The sequence below is a fragment of the Pygocentrus nattereri genome, chromosome 18 (assembly GCF_015220715.1).
Source record: "Pygocentrus nattereri isolate fPygNat1 chromosome 18, fPygNat1.pri, whole genome shotgun sequence".
In the NCBI taxonomy this organism is placed as follows: Eukaryota; Metazoa; Chordata; class Actinopteri; order Characiformes; family Serrasalmidae; genus Pygocentrus; species Pygocentrus nattereri.
This window is the reverse complement of record NC_051228.1, coordinates 11,552,738-11,568,054: the sequence shown is the minus strand read 5'-3', so window position 1 is coordinate 11,568,054 and position 15,317 is coordinate 11,552,738. Positions and strand designations below refer to the sequence as shown.

General features: G+C 37.9%; 2 protein-coding genes across 4 annotated transcripts in view; one reads left to right on the top strand and one right to left on the bottom strand.

The window, feature by feature from the left end:
- Nucleotides 1-6,623, bottom strand: part of ccdc62 (coiled-coil domain containing 62) — a 15,363-nt gene extending 8,740 nt beyond the window's left edge. Inside the window, exons 1-5 of one of the 3 annotated variants that reach the window (XR_005131831.1) lie at nucleotides 6,025-6,623; nucleotides 5,886-5,926; nucleotides 5,136-5,231; nucleotides 2,020-2,212; nucleotides 192-358 (exon numbers count right to left, since the gene is read on the bottom strand). Coding sequence is in view for 2 of the 3 variants with exons in the window: in XM_017681667.2 (XP_017537156.1) it covers nucleotides 192-358; nucleotides 2,020-2,212; nucleotides 5,136-5,231; nucleotides 5,886-5,926; nucleotides 6,025-6,127 (600 nt within the window). In the remaining variant the exon portion in view is untranslated. The remainder of the gene's footprint in view (nucleotides 1-191; nucleotides 359-2,019; nucleotides 2,213-5,135; nucleotides 5,232-5,885; nucleotides 5,927-6,024) is intronic. The other 2 variants (XM_017681667.2, XM_017681666.2) reach the window with 2 other exon arrangements.
- A 182-nt stretch (nucleotides 6,624-6,805) lies between these two features.
- denr (density-regulated protein) lies at nucleotides 6,806-14,552 on the top strand. Its single transcript, XM_017681677.2, has 8 exons — nucleotides 6,806-6,961; nucleotides 8,202-8,312; nucleotides 10,359-10,378; nucleotides 10,536-10,620; nucleotides 10,742-10,834; nucleotides 12,597-12,713; nucleotides 12,804-12,943; nucleotides 13,134-14,552. Exons 2-8 carry the CDS (start codon nucleotides 8,213-8,215, stop codon nucleotides 13,176-13,178), a joined length of 600 nt encoding a protein of 199 aa, XP_017537166.1. The 5' UTR covers nucleotides 6,806-6,961; nucleotides 8,202-8,212; the 3' UTR covers nucleotides 13,179-14,552.
- The last annotated feature ends 765 nt before the right edge of the window (nucleotides 14,553-15,317 follow it).

Genomic DNA, 15,317 nt, shown 5'->3' with positions numbered 1-15,317 from the left:
ATCTAAATTTACAGGTTATCAGATATAAAATTCCAAAAAAATAATGACACATGATTCCACATTTCTGAAAGGTAGCTTATACTGTAAATAAATGTCACATGCAACTCCACATATACAGTGCATGGAATTGCATTTGTAAACATTGTATACAGATGTCATGAGATATGAAGGACAAGAAGTCAAACAAATACCTCAAGGTCATGTTGCTGTTGGCCGCTGTGCTGTTGTCTCTGGCTCAGTTCCTTCAGCTGTTGCTGCGCAGTGTTGAGCTCTCTGTGTATGTCCTTCTCTCGAGCCTCCACAATCTTTAAGTGCTTGCTAATGGCTCGGATCACCTCGTTACGCTTCTGTAGCTCGTCTGTTGACCGCAGTCACACACACATCAATCAATACACTCACTCACATGGACATACTTCTCTGATTTATGATGGCTTGAGGTGTCATTACAATGAATGCAGATATAGTATTTCACAAAGATTCATTCTTGATCCAAGCCTTTTATCCTCCTGGGTCGTAGGGGGCACTGGAGCCTATTTCAGCGCTCATTGGGTGGAAGGCAGGAAACAACCCGGACAGGTCGCCAGTCCATCACAGGGCAGACACTCAGACATGCATATTCACACACAAAATGTTGTAAAAAAATATACATCAGCCAAAATGCTAATGCAGCTAAAAATGAATGAAAGACACGGCACAGTTTCTTTCTTTGTTGCCAAAAAGCTCTATTTTTGCTCCATCTGCCATAGAACCCAGTTCTATTAGTATATAATCATCAGCAAATCTCCCATTTTTGGCCTTGGAGAATTTTTGCCTCAGTAACTATCCTATTCACTGCGTGTGGGGGTAAAATAAACATGCATCTTATTCCAGACAGGTTCACTACAGCTCCAGTTATTTTAAACTGCTTAATTATTGATCCAACAATGAATAGGAGCATTTTCAGGCATAAAGGAATGTTTAAATAGCCACATTTGTATATTCCTTATGTCGTCGAAACTAGGGTGGTTGGCATCTGTCTCATCACAAATATAAATGGGAACAAGCCTCAGTTACATTTTGTTCCTGAGAATGTCTAGCGATGTCAATAAATGTGATTCATGTTAAAATGTAGTAGTTCTTGTTTCTTAATTTCAATTAAACTTCAATTACATGCTAGATTTTTTTCCCCATGACCCCATAATTATGGATATGACTGTAGACATTTCTACGAATAGAACTAGCTAGCAAGCATCCCTATCCTACGGACAAAAAAATCCTTGAATCCTTTGAAGACAATCCTTCAAAGCCCTGATATTAAAATGTACCTATTAACAAAGATGGTACCAAAATTAATGAATTTAAATCAATCCTGTGTCAAATCTATCCTGATATACTCCCCACACACACTGTGTGATGTGATCATGCTAGCTGTATATTGCTTCCTGTCGGGAAGTGTAGTTTACAGTAGTTTGAGCATACTGGCCGACTTTTAGCTGTTCATCCAAAGAGAAATGTCTTAACTAAAAACAGCTCATTTTACATCTTAGCAGTTTTAAAGAAGAAAAAGTTTGATTGGTATCAACCGAAAGTTAAGTGATACTTTTTTAATCCCACAAATGGGAAAATTCCACCTCCGCATTTAACCCATCCGTGAAGTGAAACACCACATACACACTAGTGAATACACACACTAGGGGGCAGTGAGCACACTTGCCCGGAACGATGGGCAGCCTTATCCACGGCGCCTGGGGAGCAATTGGGGGTTAGGTGTCTTGCTCAAGGACACCTCAGTCATGGACTGTCCGCAGTGGGGATCAAAAAGGCAACCTTCCGTTTACAGGGCCGGTTCCCTAACCTCCAGCCAAAGACTGCCCCCAAAAGAAGTGAAGGTTTCAATATTGGTATCAATATCAGAAAAATGGTATCATGCCATTTCTACCGATTACCATTCATAATTATATTATTGCCAAAATAAACATTTCAGGTGGAGCATTTCTGTAAATGTTTGGCCTCAGTTTGAAGTTGCTTGGTACTGCCCACCTTCAAGGCGAGCACACCGCTGCTCCAAAGTCAGTACTCTCTGTCGGTCCTGCTCCCAGGCCTGGAGCTGCCTGTGGTGGGCTGCAGACATGGTGTTCAACTCTTGGTCACGGTCCTTCAGCTCTGCTATAAGGAGCTGCAGCTCCATCCTCTGTTTTTGGATGGTAGAGATCTCCAAATCGCATGCTGAAGTCTAAAAGTACAGAAAATATTATAATTAATATTATTATTACAATATGCAGTTAAGAAAAGACCAGTTATTATTTTCATTGACATATTACAACATAAAAAATATGATCAATGGCAGCAAAGATATACGACAGCACGGCTCATCTTCAATCTCCCCAAGTTTAGCCACGTCACCCCACTGCTGCGCTCCCTTCACTGGCTTCCTGTAGCTACACGCATCAGATTTAAAAACCTAATGCTTGCCTACAAAGGCAAAAATGGACCAGCCGCTACAAACTTGATGGCAAAGGTGAAATCTCGAACTGTACCACGAGCCCTTTGAGCTTAGAGTACAGCTCGGCTTGACCCGCCATCCTTCAAGGTGTGTGGAAGACAAGCGTTGAGAATATTGTCTGTACTGGCACCCAAGTGGTGGAACGAACTCCCACTGGCTGTCCAAACAGCAGAGTCTCTTGCTGTCTTCAGATGCAGACTGAAGACACATCTCTTTACACAGCACTTAAATGAACACTGAATTAAGTATTGATTGTAATGTATTGTACTGCACTTTTTGTATTGTATTGTATTGCACAGTTCTGTATTCAACTGTATTCCTTTTTCTCTGTGACTTTGTTTCTTAGCAGTATCTGAGCTCAGGCCCGGCTTTCTCTCTAACCTATTGGTAACTAGCAAAGATACTTTCTCTAGATAGACAAAGCACTTCTTGTAAGTCGCTCTGGATAAGAGCATCTGCTAAATGCTGTAAATGTTTCCTACCTCTGGGCCTGGAGGGCCACTAGACCAGGGCTAAATTGAGTTATTTGGACATAACAAGGGGCAGTATGCTTGGCAGAAAAAGAACACAACATTCCAAGACAAATACTTGCTACCCACAGTAAAATTTGGTGGCGGTTCCATCATGCTGCGGGGCTGTGTGGCCAGTGCAGGTACTGGGAATCTTGTTAAAGTTGAGGGTCACATGGATTCCAGTCAATATCAGCAGATTCTTGAGAATAATTCTCAAGAATCAGTGACAAAGCTGAAGTTGCGCCAGAGCTGGGTACTTCAACAAGACAACTCTAAACATTGCTCAAAATCTACTAAGGCATTCATGCAGAGGAACAAGCACAACGTTCTGGAATGGCCATCTCTGTCCCCAGACCTGAATATTACTAAAAATCTGTGGTGTGATTTAAAGCGGGCTGTCCATGCTCTGAAACCATCAAACCCGACTGAACTGGAGATGTTTTTTAAAGAAGAATGGTCCAAAATAACTTCAACCAGAATCCAGACTCTCATTGAAAGCTATAGGAAGCATTTAGAGGCTGTTTTTTCTGTAAACGTAGGATCTACTAAATCTACTAAATATTGATGTAATTTTTCCGTTGGGGTGCCCAAACTTATGCGCCTGCCTAATTTTGCCTAAATAATTATAGCACACTTTCTGTAAATCCTATAAACTTCATTTCACTTCTCAAATATCACTGTGTTTGTCTGCTATATGATATATTTAACTGAAATTGCTGATTCGAACAACCAATGATTTATAAAGGCAAATCATGAAAATGATCAGAGGTGCCCAAACGTTTGCATACCACTGTAAGTCACATCCTCAGGAAACACATCCTTCACCAAATTTTCTCTTTGAATACTTTTCAATTATCAGATTCATCTGCTTGGGGAAGGGGTCAGAATCAAAACCAATTATATAAAATGTTCTTCCATTATTTTTGAAAAATGCTAATTTATTTAAATCTACTTTCTTATGTATGTGGTTAAGAAAAAAAAGATAGAACATTTTCTTTCTTCAGACATTTTGTGAGTCCTTTAAGGCTCTTGTTTTTTTGGCCATTAAGACCAGAGTGTATCCCCTTTTTCTGGCCTGAAGCTTGAAAGCTGAATGTGGTGTGCCATGAACGTGGCTCTGTTGTCAAGTGCACCTCACATGGATGTTTGGTTGCGTCTGATGGTCTAGCTCTCTACAAGTAGCTCACAAGTTCTGTGTTATTAGGCAAAATTTTTCACTTTAAACTTGTCATGACAATGTTGTTGATAAGGGAGATCTACCAAAATTTCTCTAAACAAGTTTAAACTACAGATCTTTTTTAACCTCTTATTCTCCAGGGTATTTTTTGGTTTGTATGAACGTTATGGTGAATATGACGAAGTGTGTTTTGGAACCACAGGTGGTTTCAAGGTGTTGAAGAGGTTGGTCACACAAAAGTGATTTAGAACACAGTATGACTTACTGTGAGCTATAAAAATGAAGCAAAACTTGGACCATAAACATGTCGTGCCTGATCAACTACATCTGTAGAAGTAAATTTCATTTTTCACTAAACTATTCCTTTATATAATGCAATTTACACATAGGTAAATCTTTACAAAAGCAAAGCTTTTGTTTTTCTGCAATGTTCCATCAAAATGACATCATCTGAGATTTGATCACATGAATATTAACCACTTATACTGTTTCACCTCATCTTCCACCACCTGCACCTATCATTGAATGTAGATGTTCCTTGATATCCAGTTTTACTCAAAAGCACATCTCATTATGGATGGAAAATGCATTGTGATTCCTAATTCAAATGGACTTTAATTCTTGTTGATATTTATTGCTTTTTAGACAAAGAAATTTAACACAGTTCAACAAAACACTAATGAAAATACAAATGATCATTACTTTCTTTTCTACAATTATACTAAATTATGAAAAAAATTTTTACGTGTTTTCTTCTGTTTTATTCTGTCACAGTATGTTATTTTGTTTGTTCATAAAAACAGTAACATCGAGTACAAATTTGGTCTCAGAGCCAGCAGCACCTCTACATGTGGGTCTGGGCAAGATTATGGGAACATGTGGTCTACAGGTTATAATCAACTTGAAGAAACAAGATGTGTGCATACTAACCAAAAATAATCAATCAATAATAATGATCTTTTACCTTTGAGCTCTGCATGATGGACAGAGATGATATGTGATTAGAAGGCGGCTGAGGACTCCGGGCAGTCTGTCTTGCCATGCTGACTTCATCTGTGTGCTTCATTAAGAGAAAGTCAAGGGAGCCATTTAGGATTCACACATTTGAAACATTTTCAAAACATATGTATGATAATATGGTTATGACCATGTTTGATGTGAAAAGCTCCATTCTAGAGAAACTAGACTACAGTGGTGGGAACAGGAACCAGACCAGAAAGAGTAACCAGAGTTACTCTACAATTTTTTCTCTAAAAACTAGCTCACAGTAAGCTACTACATGAAATGGCTACGAATATTTTGCCTGATGACTGAAGCATGGCAGAGAGGTACAAACAGGGTGTTGTAAGGAAAAAATAGTACTTGTACCCAAAGAACCCAATACTAGTAGGGAAAAACTACTACTACTACTTTTTTCTTTTGTTTTACTGCTATTTTCACCATCACTGTAAAGAAATCTGATGTGGACATTTTTCCGCACCATTTCACAACAATCCCCTCTAAAAAAAGTGTTACATGTTTGTTTGACTCAGCAGGTTTTATGTGTATATATGTTTGTGTGTGTGTGTCCAACACATTTGGAAAATTTCTCTTTACTACATCTATACATTATCTACACATACTTCATCAGAATGCATCTCTAAAGCAAACTACTATTTCCAACAATTAACTCATTTGAATCCATAGTTTAAATCCACAATACAAAAAGACATACCTTCTTTACAGGGGTGCTGTGCCAGGGATCAAATGCAAAACCTGAAAAGAGATGTCATTTTAAATATTAGACCAAACTGATGTGTTATACAACCAGCAATGGAAGGATTTTCCATATTCATCTCTAGCTAACTAACTACCATTTCTGGACATGGAGAAACGGTTTCCAATCCCTCTGGAATCATCTTTTCCTTTATCTTCCTCCATTTGTTCTTCGATGTTTAACCTTGTCAGCTTGCACATTGTCAGATGCTGCGAGTAAGGCTGGAGTCTATGAACAGACCCATTCCGTACACTGGGGTGAAGCTCTGAGTGCCTAATTTTAGGCTACTTTAATGAACTGTAGCTGGCTGAGTTACTTAAAAATTACAGCATAGAAAGTTTCCCCAGCTATGTTTAAGAGCCATTGCCTACCATCCGACTAATAAAACGAATAAGGTCAGCTAGAGTTAGCTAGGTTAGCTTAGGGGGAAGGACAGGCCAGTAGTTTACAGCACTAACCTATATGGCTACAACTATTAACGTTGGGTTGTAAAATTTGAACCAAAACAGTCTCTAAAATATCTCGATTATGACACTGATAAGAACACGGAAGCAGGAACAATGATATGAACATGTCCCTCGTCACATAACAGCTCTAGGTTAGGACAGTCCGGCATCTCTTCGCTCTTCATCGTTATCATTACAAGTTTTGAAATTTCTTGTTGTGATGGGACACGATTGCGCTAAGCTACTGAACTGCCTGAATAAAAACGATCTAACAACGATGAGTCTACGAATCTCGACCATCTTCCGCAAAGCCCTGGATTCCACTTTTAAACACATGTTTTGCACAACGGACCGACTTTCCTTTTATTACAATCTTAAATAAAGATTCGTCTTTACATACCGACGCAGGCATTAGCTCAGTCAGCCCTTCGCTCGGAGCCACTGGCAGGACCCAAAGCTCCAGACTGTGGAGGTGTGCTCTGAAGCTGGAGAACTGTTTCTGTATTTGCTGAAAAAGTCTCTTAAAGGTTTAAGTAATAATGCTCGAGCTTTTACTCAAAAGAAAGCAATATTGAGAGTGTTTAAGAGGTAAGAGATCGCAATGCCATTGTATTGTGAGCTGAATGGGGATGTATTTTAGGGAAATTAGCGAGTTAGCAAGCGTGGCTAATGAATGGGTGGCAATTCTCTAGATAATAAAAAAATGGTCGATTATTCTCTTTTGAAACTGTTCTGCTCTTCATTTTGTGGAGGCTTAAGTTTAGCTGACGCCGTCTGTATCTTCACATCTTTCCGAGTAAGATTTCAGAGCACTGGCTCCAATGACAGCTGCTGGATATTTTGAGCTGGGTTACTAAACCTAGTGCAGAAGTCTGGCCTGAGTTTGGAGGAACGGATTCCTACTTTTTACTCTGTACATGCTTTATTATCTATTGGTATGTCTCAGTGTACGTCTGTACTTTTATATTTCAATTAATTGTAGGTGACCGTCGTAGGATAACGTGAGTCTTTCGTTTGGGTTTGTGTCAGTATTATTGGGTTTGAATGTGACTGGTACAGCTCCAGTGCTCCCAACTAAACTAAATAGCGTTCAGTGTTGGTTCTGATGGTTTCTACTAATGGCAGATTTTGGGAGTTGGGATGCACCAGTATGGGAATTGATTGGCGATGCCAATATCATGTCTAGTTTTTATGTACAATTCCCATGCTGATACATAAATATTTTTTAAATGTAGAAATTGGGAGTAGTTCAAACTGGATTAGTAATACTGAGTAAGATGTGTTTCTGTTGGGGTCCAGATGCAGTAAAATGAATGAAATGCTGATATTTAAGCACATCACAGCCTAGACATTCTATTCTTCTGGAGCACAATAAATACATCATAAAATATCAGTTTGAGCAAAGATTTTTTTAGGCAAATCTGTCAATAATATAATTCTAATATTGTAACATTTTCAGGTTCAGTACTGCTTTCGTTTCTGGGCACATTGTACAGTTTGATGTGTTAAGAATGTGTTCGTTCTACAGGCCTTTAATCCTATGCTGAACAACTTAGTTTAGCTCAGCAAAATACCAAATAAGGTAATATTTCCTTTGCAAAAAAGTGCATTTCAGCTATGAGCATTGATAGGATGCACCCAGATGGCTAATTGTAATCATTAACAGTGGTTTTGGTGAAAGATAGTTAAGGGAATACTGACTACAGTCAGTTGAAATCATTATACCTAGCGCTGATATAACAAATAATGTTTACAAGATATGACTCTCTTTATTATTTGGTCTTGAATTCTCAGTGCACATGGAAAAATGCTTGTTTTTTGTTTTCAGAATAGCACAATATGGCTACTACTGAGAATGCAGAGTCAGGCTCACCAGAGAACAAAGTGGATCGAGCTGACCCGGATGCTAAGTACCCTCTAAAAGTGCTTTACTGTGGAGGTAGGCAGATCTTTTCATTGCATTTTCCTGCCAGGAATACTGGTATTCAGACCATATGATAACAATGATTAACAAAGCCAATGGGTTGCACACTGACAAATTAGACATTTGATTACCTGTTTCAGTCTCTCTTAATCCCTTTAAAATTTAACAGGCTGTTTTTATTACTGTGCCTAAAAGACTCATATATTTAAATGACCCTCTGTTATGATTGGGTGCCCTGAACTGTGCCACATTCAAAAGGCAGTCTGGGCTGAAACACTATTTATAACATCAGTGTGAATGGGTGGGGCTAAAGTGCTGTAGGATGTACAGTGCCCTCCACAGTATTGGCATCCCAGTAATCTTGAGCAGAAAGAGCTGTATTACGAAAAAATGTTTGTAATACCTTGTCCTGTTGATCTTTAATTTAAAGTATTAGCAAAAAACATTTACTTAAGGTACAATGATTGAAAGAAAAAACTAAGTCTTGTCATGAAATAAATATTTGTTTTAAATTTGTGTACCACATTTATTGGCACCCCTAGAAATTCCTAAGAGTGAAACCTAACCAGATTCTCTCAGTCATCTATCAATATGAGAAAGACCAGAGAAAAATAGCAATAATGACAAAAGGTTGTTGAGCTGCACAAGTCAGGAAATGGCTACTAGAAATAACAACAGGTGAAGTGCCCATTTTCACTATCTGGGCAAAAATTAACAAGTTTAAAACAACTAGAGATGTTAAGAATCTGCCAGGAAGAGGACGCATGTCTGTACTGACCCCATGCACAGTGAGAAGAAAGTTTTGAGTAGACAAAGAATCTTCAAGGATCACAGATGGGGAGTTGATGACATTAGTTAGGTCTTGAATGTTTCCCAAACTACAATCAGAGACCACCCATATATAACCACAAGTTGTTTAGGGTAGATTGCCATAAGAAAGTGGCTGTTGTCAAGGTCCAACAGCCTCAGGCTTCTACAATTTTCCAGTCATTACTGGATCTTTTAGTGGGATTGTGTTCTAAGGTCAGATTAGACCAAAATAGAAATTTTTGGCAAACCCCAGTGGTGAGTTTGGTGTGGACACAATGATAGCCATGCAGAAATGTACCTCATCCCCACTGTGAAGTATGGTGGTGGATGTTGTGGGCCTGTTTTGCTTCCAAAGGCCCTGGACAGTTTATTCAGATACATGATATCACAGATTGTATGAGGTACCAGCAGAAATAAAATCAAAAATTGACTGCCCACGCCAGTAGGTTTAAATTGGGCCATAGGTTATATCTTCCAGCAGGACAGTGATTCAAAGTTCACATCAAATACAACACAAAAATGGTTCACTGACTTAAACCCCATAGAAAACCTTTGGGATGAGCTGAAGAGGAAAGACCACAGTGTGGACATCAGAATCTGAAGGTTCTAGAGAGATTCTGTGTGGAGGAACAGTCTCAGATCCTTTGCCATGTCTTGTCCAGTCTCATTATAGGAGAAGACTCAGATGTTATCTTTGCAAAGGGAGTATTAAATGAAGAGGTGCCAAAAAATGTGGCACACAGATTTGAGAAAAGAAAAATATTTCATGGTAAGATTTTAGGTTTGGTTTTCAGTCATTGTTCTTTAGATGAAGATATATAAATATAACAATATAAAATATTTTTACAGCCTTTTTTGCTCATGTTTACCAGGTGTGCTGATATTTGTGGAGGGTACTGTTTATAAAGGCATTGATTTTTGTGCCGTCACAGAACAACTGAATTCAAAAAGGACTCATTTTGCCACTTAGTTTCCATATATGTATAGACGGAGATTGGAGAACATTACATGCATCAGATTCCTTATTTTCAAAACAGTAGGAAAATGTTTTTCCATGATATGGTGCTTTAAGTGAAGATTTACAGATCACATTTTATCATGATAGCCTGCATATGTTGAGATCATTTCATTTTATGATTCTTTTTCATTTTAAATTGAAGTAGCTTGATCACTAAGATGAACCAGTGTTTTTACACTAATAACTGTTAGTAGTACATTAACAAGACTAATATATCTCAATCATCTTTTCAGTATGCTCCCTGCCAACAGAGGTAAGTACACAAGACTATCTTTGCCTTAGTGAGGTTCTAAAAAGGAAAAGAGCACTGTAAAATAACCTGGATCACTTTTTACTTGATTTAAGTTGCATAAAAATTGTTTGATGTGTCTGTGCAGTAATAAAAAGTGATGTTCTTTTTCAATATCCAGTACTGTGAGTACATGCCTGAGCCAGCAAAATGCAGACAATGGCTTGAGAAAAATTTTCCAGATGTGTTTGCTAGAATGACTCTTGGTAAGTCCTGCTTTTCCTTTAACTGAAACATGCATACAGTCAAGTTTTAGGTATTGTTGATATATATGCATTTCAGTGTATTGGAGTTAAAAGGGAAGGACTCAAGCTTGTGTCATTGCAGGAAATGCACCCAAGCAGGAAACAGGAGGTGGTGGAGGAGGTGGAGAGGTGCCCCCTGCTGGAGAGGAAGAAGAAAAGAAGAAGCAGAAAAGAGGTAGGAAAGGAGATTGATGTGCATTTCTGATTGTTCCTGACATTTCAGATAGATTTGTAAAAATGTGGTAAACATCCACGTCTCAGCTACAAAGGAAAGCGTGAACTTGGTCTCCAGTGTATACTGTTAGTGAACTGTTCAGCCCAAAGCAGCAGGAGGGCAAATGTTACAACTTACCCCATAGGCATGGACTTAGGAGCTGTAACAGTAACCAACACATCAATGCAAAAACAATCATTAGATACAATGCTGTGTTTATATATGTAGTTTATATAACTATGTACATGACACTTACAGTATAGTGTATTTATATGGACTCCTAGCTATTACTACTACTAATACTACTACTATTAATATTAGTAGTATAATAACTTTGTAGGTAGTTTGACCAGAGGAGGATGGGTCCCCCCTTGTGAGCCTTGGTTCCTCCCAAGGTTTCTTCCTCAGCTCTGAGAGAGTTTTCCCTTGCCACTGTTGTCCCTGGCTTGCTCACCTGGGGGTTTTTACATTCATGCTAAAACTTTGCCTTTACTGGAATTCTGTGAAGCTGCTTTGTGATAACATCAGTTGTAAAAAGCACTATACAAATAAATTTGACTTGACTTGGTTATTTAGTATTAAAGTTTTTGATAAATCTTTGCATGCTTGTGTACTTCCAAAAACCTAACTGTTTTGAATGCATATGAGTTGATACAGACCTTGTCTCTTTATTTACTCTGACAGTCTTAACAGTGTCTTAAAATTTACCCTGCCATGTGGAACTGTAGCTCTCACTGTGAGTTACTTATGTGCTTCAAAAGTGTGCTCCATTACAGGTGCCAAGAGAGTGATGAACAAAATATACAGTCATATGCACTGTTAGAAATAAATGTCCCATGCAGGTACATGATTCATTCGAGATACAATGTAAATGTACCCTCAAAGGTACAACAGTGGTTTTAAGGTCCAATGGTGTACTTTACATGAGTTTTTCCTTGTGGAAAAGTAGGTATTTGTAACTTTTCATAACCAAATGTTTTAAAACACAACATTAAAATAAAAAACCTGGAGACGACACAGGGTGTGTGGAGTCAGTTCAACTTAGAAAATATCATTTCAATATATTCTGGTACAATTATGTTCCCTGACTAAAGGTACTGGGATGTACCCCTGAGGGTACCACCACAGTGACAAGAGGGGGTACTACCCCAGTGACAGTGTCGTACCTTTTTTTCTGAGCGTGTGCAAGTCTGGGCACCCCAGCCAAATTAAATGTTTTTTGGTTTGGTTAAAGAAACAAACATTTGCACATTTTCCAATATATTAAAGCTAAAAAAAAAGGCATATATCTAAATTGGGGGAGGGTGTGTTAAATCGTACTTGGAAAATCAGTAAATCAAAATTTCAGAATAGGTGTTCAGATTTTGGCGTGCAACTGTAGGTGTGAACTCTATTTTACGGTACAAAAATGTTTTCATGGTGAAAGTTGGGTAATATCTGTCTGATTACCATATTCTCATATTCTTACAGCAATATCATTTGCAAATTTCCACAGTAAAGTCTGGGACTAAACTCTCTAGGACCAGACCATGTTAGATAATGTCTTGTATGTAGAACAGTGTATTTCAATAGCGTTATCATTCTGAACCTAATTTTGAAGCAAGATATGCAAAATTACTTGATGTTAAAGTACTTGATTAATCAGTGTATTCCAGTACTCCAGAAAAAAGATACTGAAGGAACTGAGTTTTGAAGCCGTATCGCTAAATGTTTGTCCTTTCAGGTGGTAGAGGTCAAATCAAACAGAAGAAGAAGACTGTTCCCCAGAAAGTGACGATAGCAAAAATCCCACGCGCAAAGAAGAAATACGTGACACGAGTGTGTGGCTTGGCGACCTTTGGTAAGATTTAGCATCCGAATTTAAACTTAAATTTCACGTCGTGTCCTTCACTTTGACTGTGTAGCAATATCTGTTCTTTTTACTCCTTAGATATTGACCTCAAAGAGGCTCAGAGGTTCTTTGCTCAGAAATTCTCCTGTGGTGCCTCAGTTACAGCAGAGGATGAGATCATCATTCAGGGAGACTTTACAGATGACATCATTGATGTCATCCAGGAGAAGTGGCCTGAGGTAACATAGTCATATTGCCTCTTCTGGTATTATTTATTTATTTGTTTGTTTTGTTTGTTTATTTTTTTAAATATTACTTTTGTACTTGGATGGTTTTCCTCACATTGTTAAGAATGAATTGACCATATAGCATAACATACGTAAAGTCACAGTGAACCACTCTGCTAAGACAGTCTTTGTACTCCTGCAGGTGGACGACGACAGCATTGACGATCTTGGAGAGGTCAAAAAGTGAAAAACCCCGATGTGCACTTTTACCGAAATGGATGCGACATGACACAAAACACGGCCAAATTTACACATTGAGTCATTTTATATGTATTTTATTTACTGTATAGAAACGATGGACTTGGCCTCGTCCTTGGTTTTTTTTTTTTTTTTTTCGTGTCATTTCTAGATAGCTGCTTCCTTTCTTGGTTGCCAAAGGTCTGGTATGATGTGAATATCCCTAACACTTCACTCAAGCAAATTGTAGGCTAATAAATTTCGGTCTCATTGGCATTTTTCTTTGTATAATGTTCTTTTATTTCCACTTTTTGCGCTGAGCTCACTATCCTGATGTACAATGCCGTATATATAATGTAGTAAAACAAATTGTGCTATTCTGGCTGTAAACTTTAGCACATTTGCATTGAAATGAATGTGACTTTGGAAGATTTTTTTTTTGTCAACTAGTGTCAGGGAACCAGACATAATTGGACAGATTTACTCATGTCATGATTAATACGCAACAACTGCCTGCCATTGACATCACCAAATGGTGGGTATCCTCCCTGGTGATGCTCTGCGAGGCCTATAACAGTCATTTCTAGTTTTTGTTTGTTTTGGGTACTTTTTACCTTCAGCTTTGTCAACTTACATCTGTCTGTCCAACAGTTGAATCTTCATGTGCTTTATAGTAACAAAGGGGCAGATTTACTAATGTTTTGCGCTGTCACAAACTCCTGGACAGCCTATAAAAAAGATCAAAGGGAGATCAAAGCCATTCTTGGTGCAAAAATAAACGTTTCAAAACAGTCGAAATAATAACCTATGTTCTTGAATTTCTTACCTTTTATGTTGAATTAATGCCTTATTTTCTCAAAATAATACTTAAGATGGGGAAGTAATTGCATACTTTCTTGACAATTAATCAGTTTTTTTTTCCAAGTTACTAAGTCAAAAGATTGAGAAAATAAGTCATTATGAGCCAAATGTAAGTCCTATGTTAAACATTAAGTTGCATTTATGTTCATATGCATAGAAGTTCTTGTTAGGGAACACGCTAAACTGGCCAGCCTCTCTGGTGTATGTGGTCAGTAGACTGCTGGTAATTGCCACCTCTTTTAGTAAATCTGCCCCATAATGTCTTGAAGAGAACAGGGTGGCTACTTGTGAGCACTTCATGGCAAAAAACCACAGACCAAACACTGATTTTTACTTATGGGCTGCTTGTAAGAATGTGTTCTGCTAAGTCATAGTGATCATCAAAACATACACAAATTACTGAGGTTCTGTCAATCCTTATGAAAAGGGGATGATTAGAAGACAAGAGAAAGGTCAATGTGTCATTATCTGTTGTAGCCATTAATTCCAAATGATAATAAAAAATGATAATGTATAAACTGCATGTTGAGTATGACAATTACAGTGGCAGCCAATGACAACGGGTTTTAAACTATTCTCATTGTCCTCATCCACATACTAATATGGTTATTCCTTTTATGCTTCCTTACAGTGTGGGTTGCACATAGGTTTTGGGCCCTCAGAGCACACCAGTTCTGCCTTTCACAATAACAAGCACTTATTTACAGTATCTGAACTGCAAAGTTAATGCTGTCTAATGTTGTCTGTTGCCACTTGCAGGGATAAAACAATAAGTAAACAGCAGTGGACAATAAGCAAATAATGTACTTGAATTAAAGTAGATATACCCAAGGTAAAATATTACTCCAGTGAAAGTAGTTCCTCCCTTTAGACCTCCACTTGAGTAAAAGTATAAAAGTATTTGTCTTCAAATGTACTTAAGTATCAAAAGTAAATGTACTAAAAGATGAGTTAACTTAATTCAACTTAGTTACAAGTTTAATATAAACTTACTTTAAACACAGATTTACAAATTAGTTTTCCTTTACTATGTTGCATCTGTAGGTCTCCGTTCCTAAACATAAACTAGCAAAAACAAAATTTACTATAAAATGAAAAAGTGTTTGTATAAATTCAGAAAAAAGACGCATCGGTCACAACTGCAAATGTGTACATATTTCTATATTGTATATTTACACAAAGTTAGGTTAGTTAAGCATTTATGTTGAACAGACTCAAGCTCAAAACAAAGTGCACGCTGTGCCCTGATTGGTGTTCTTGCTTTGCACTCAGTTCATTTTGAACTTAC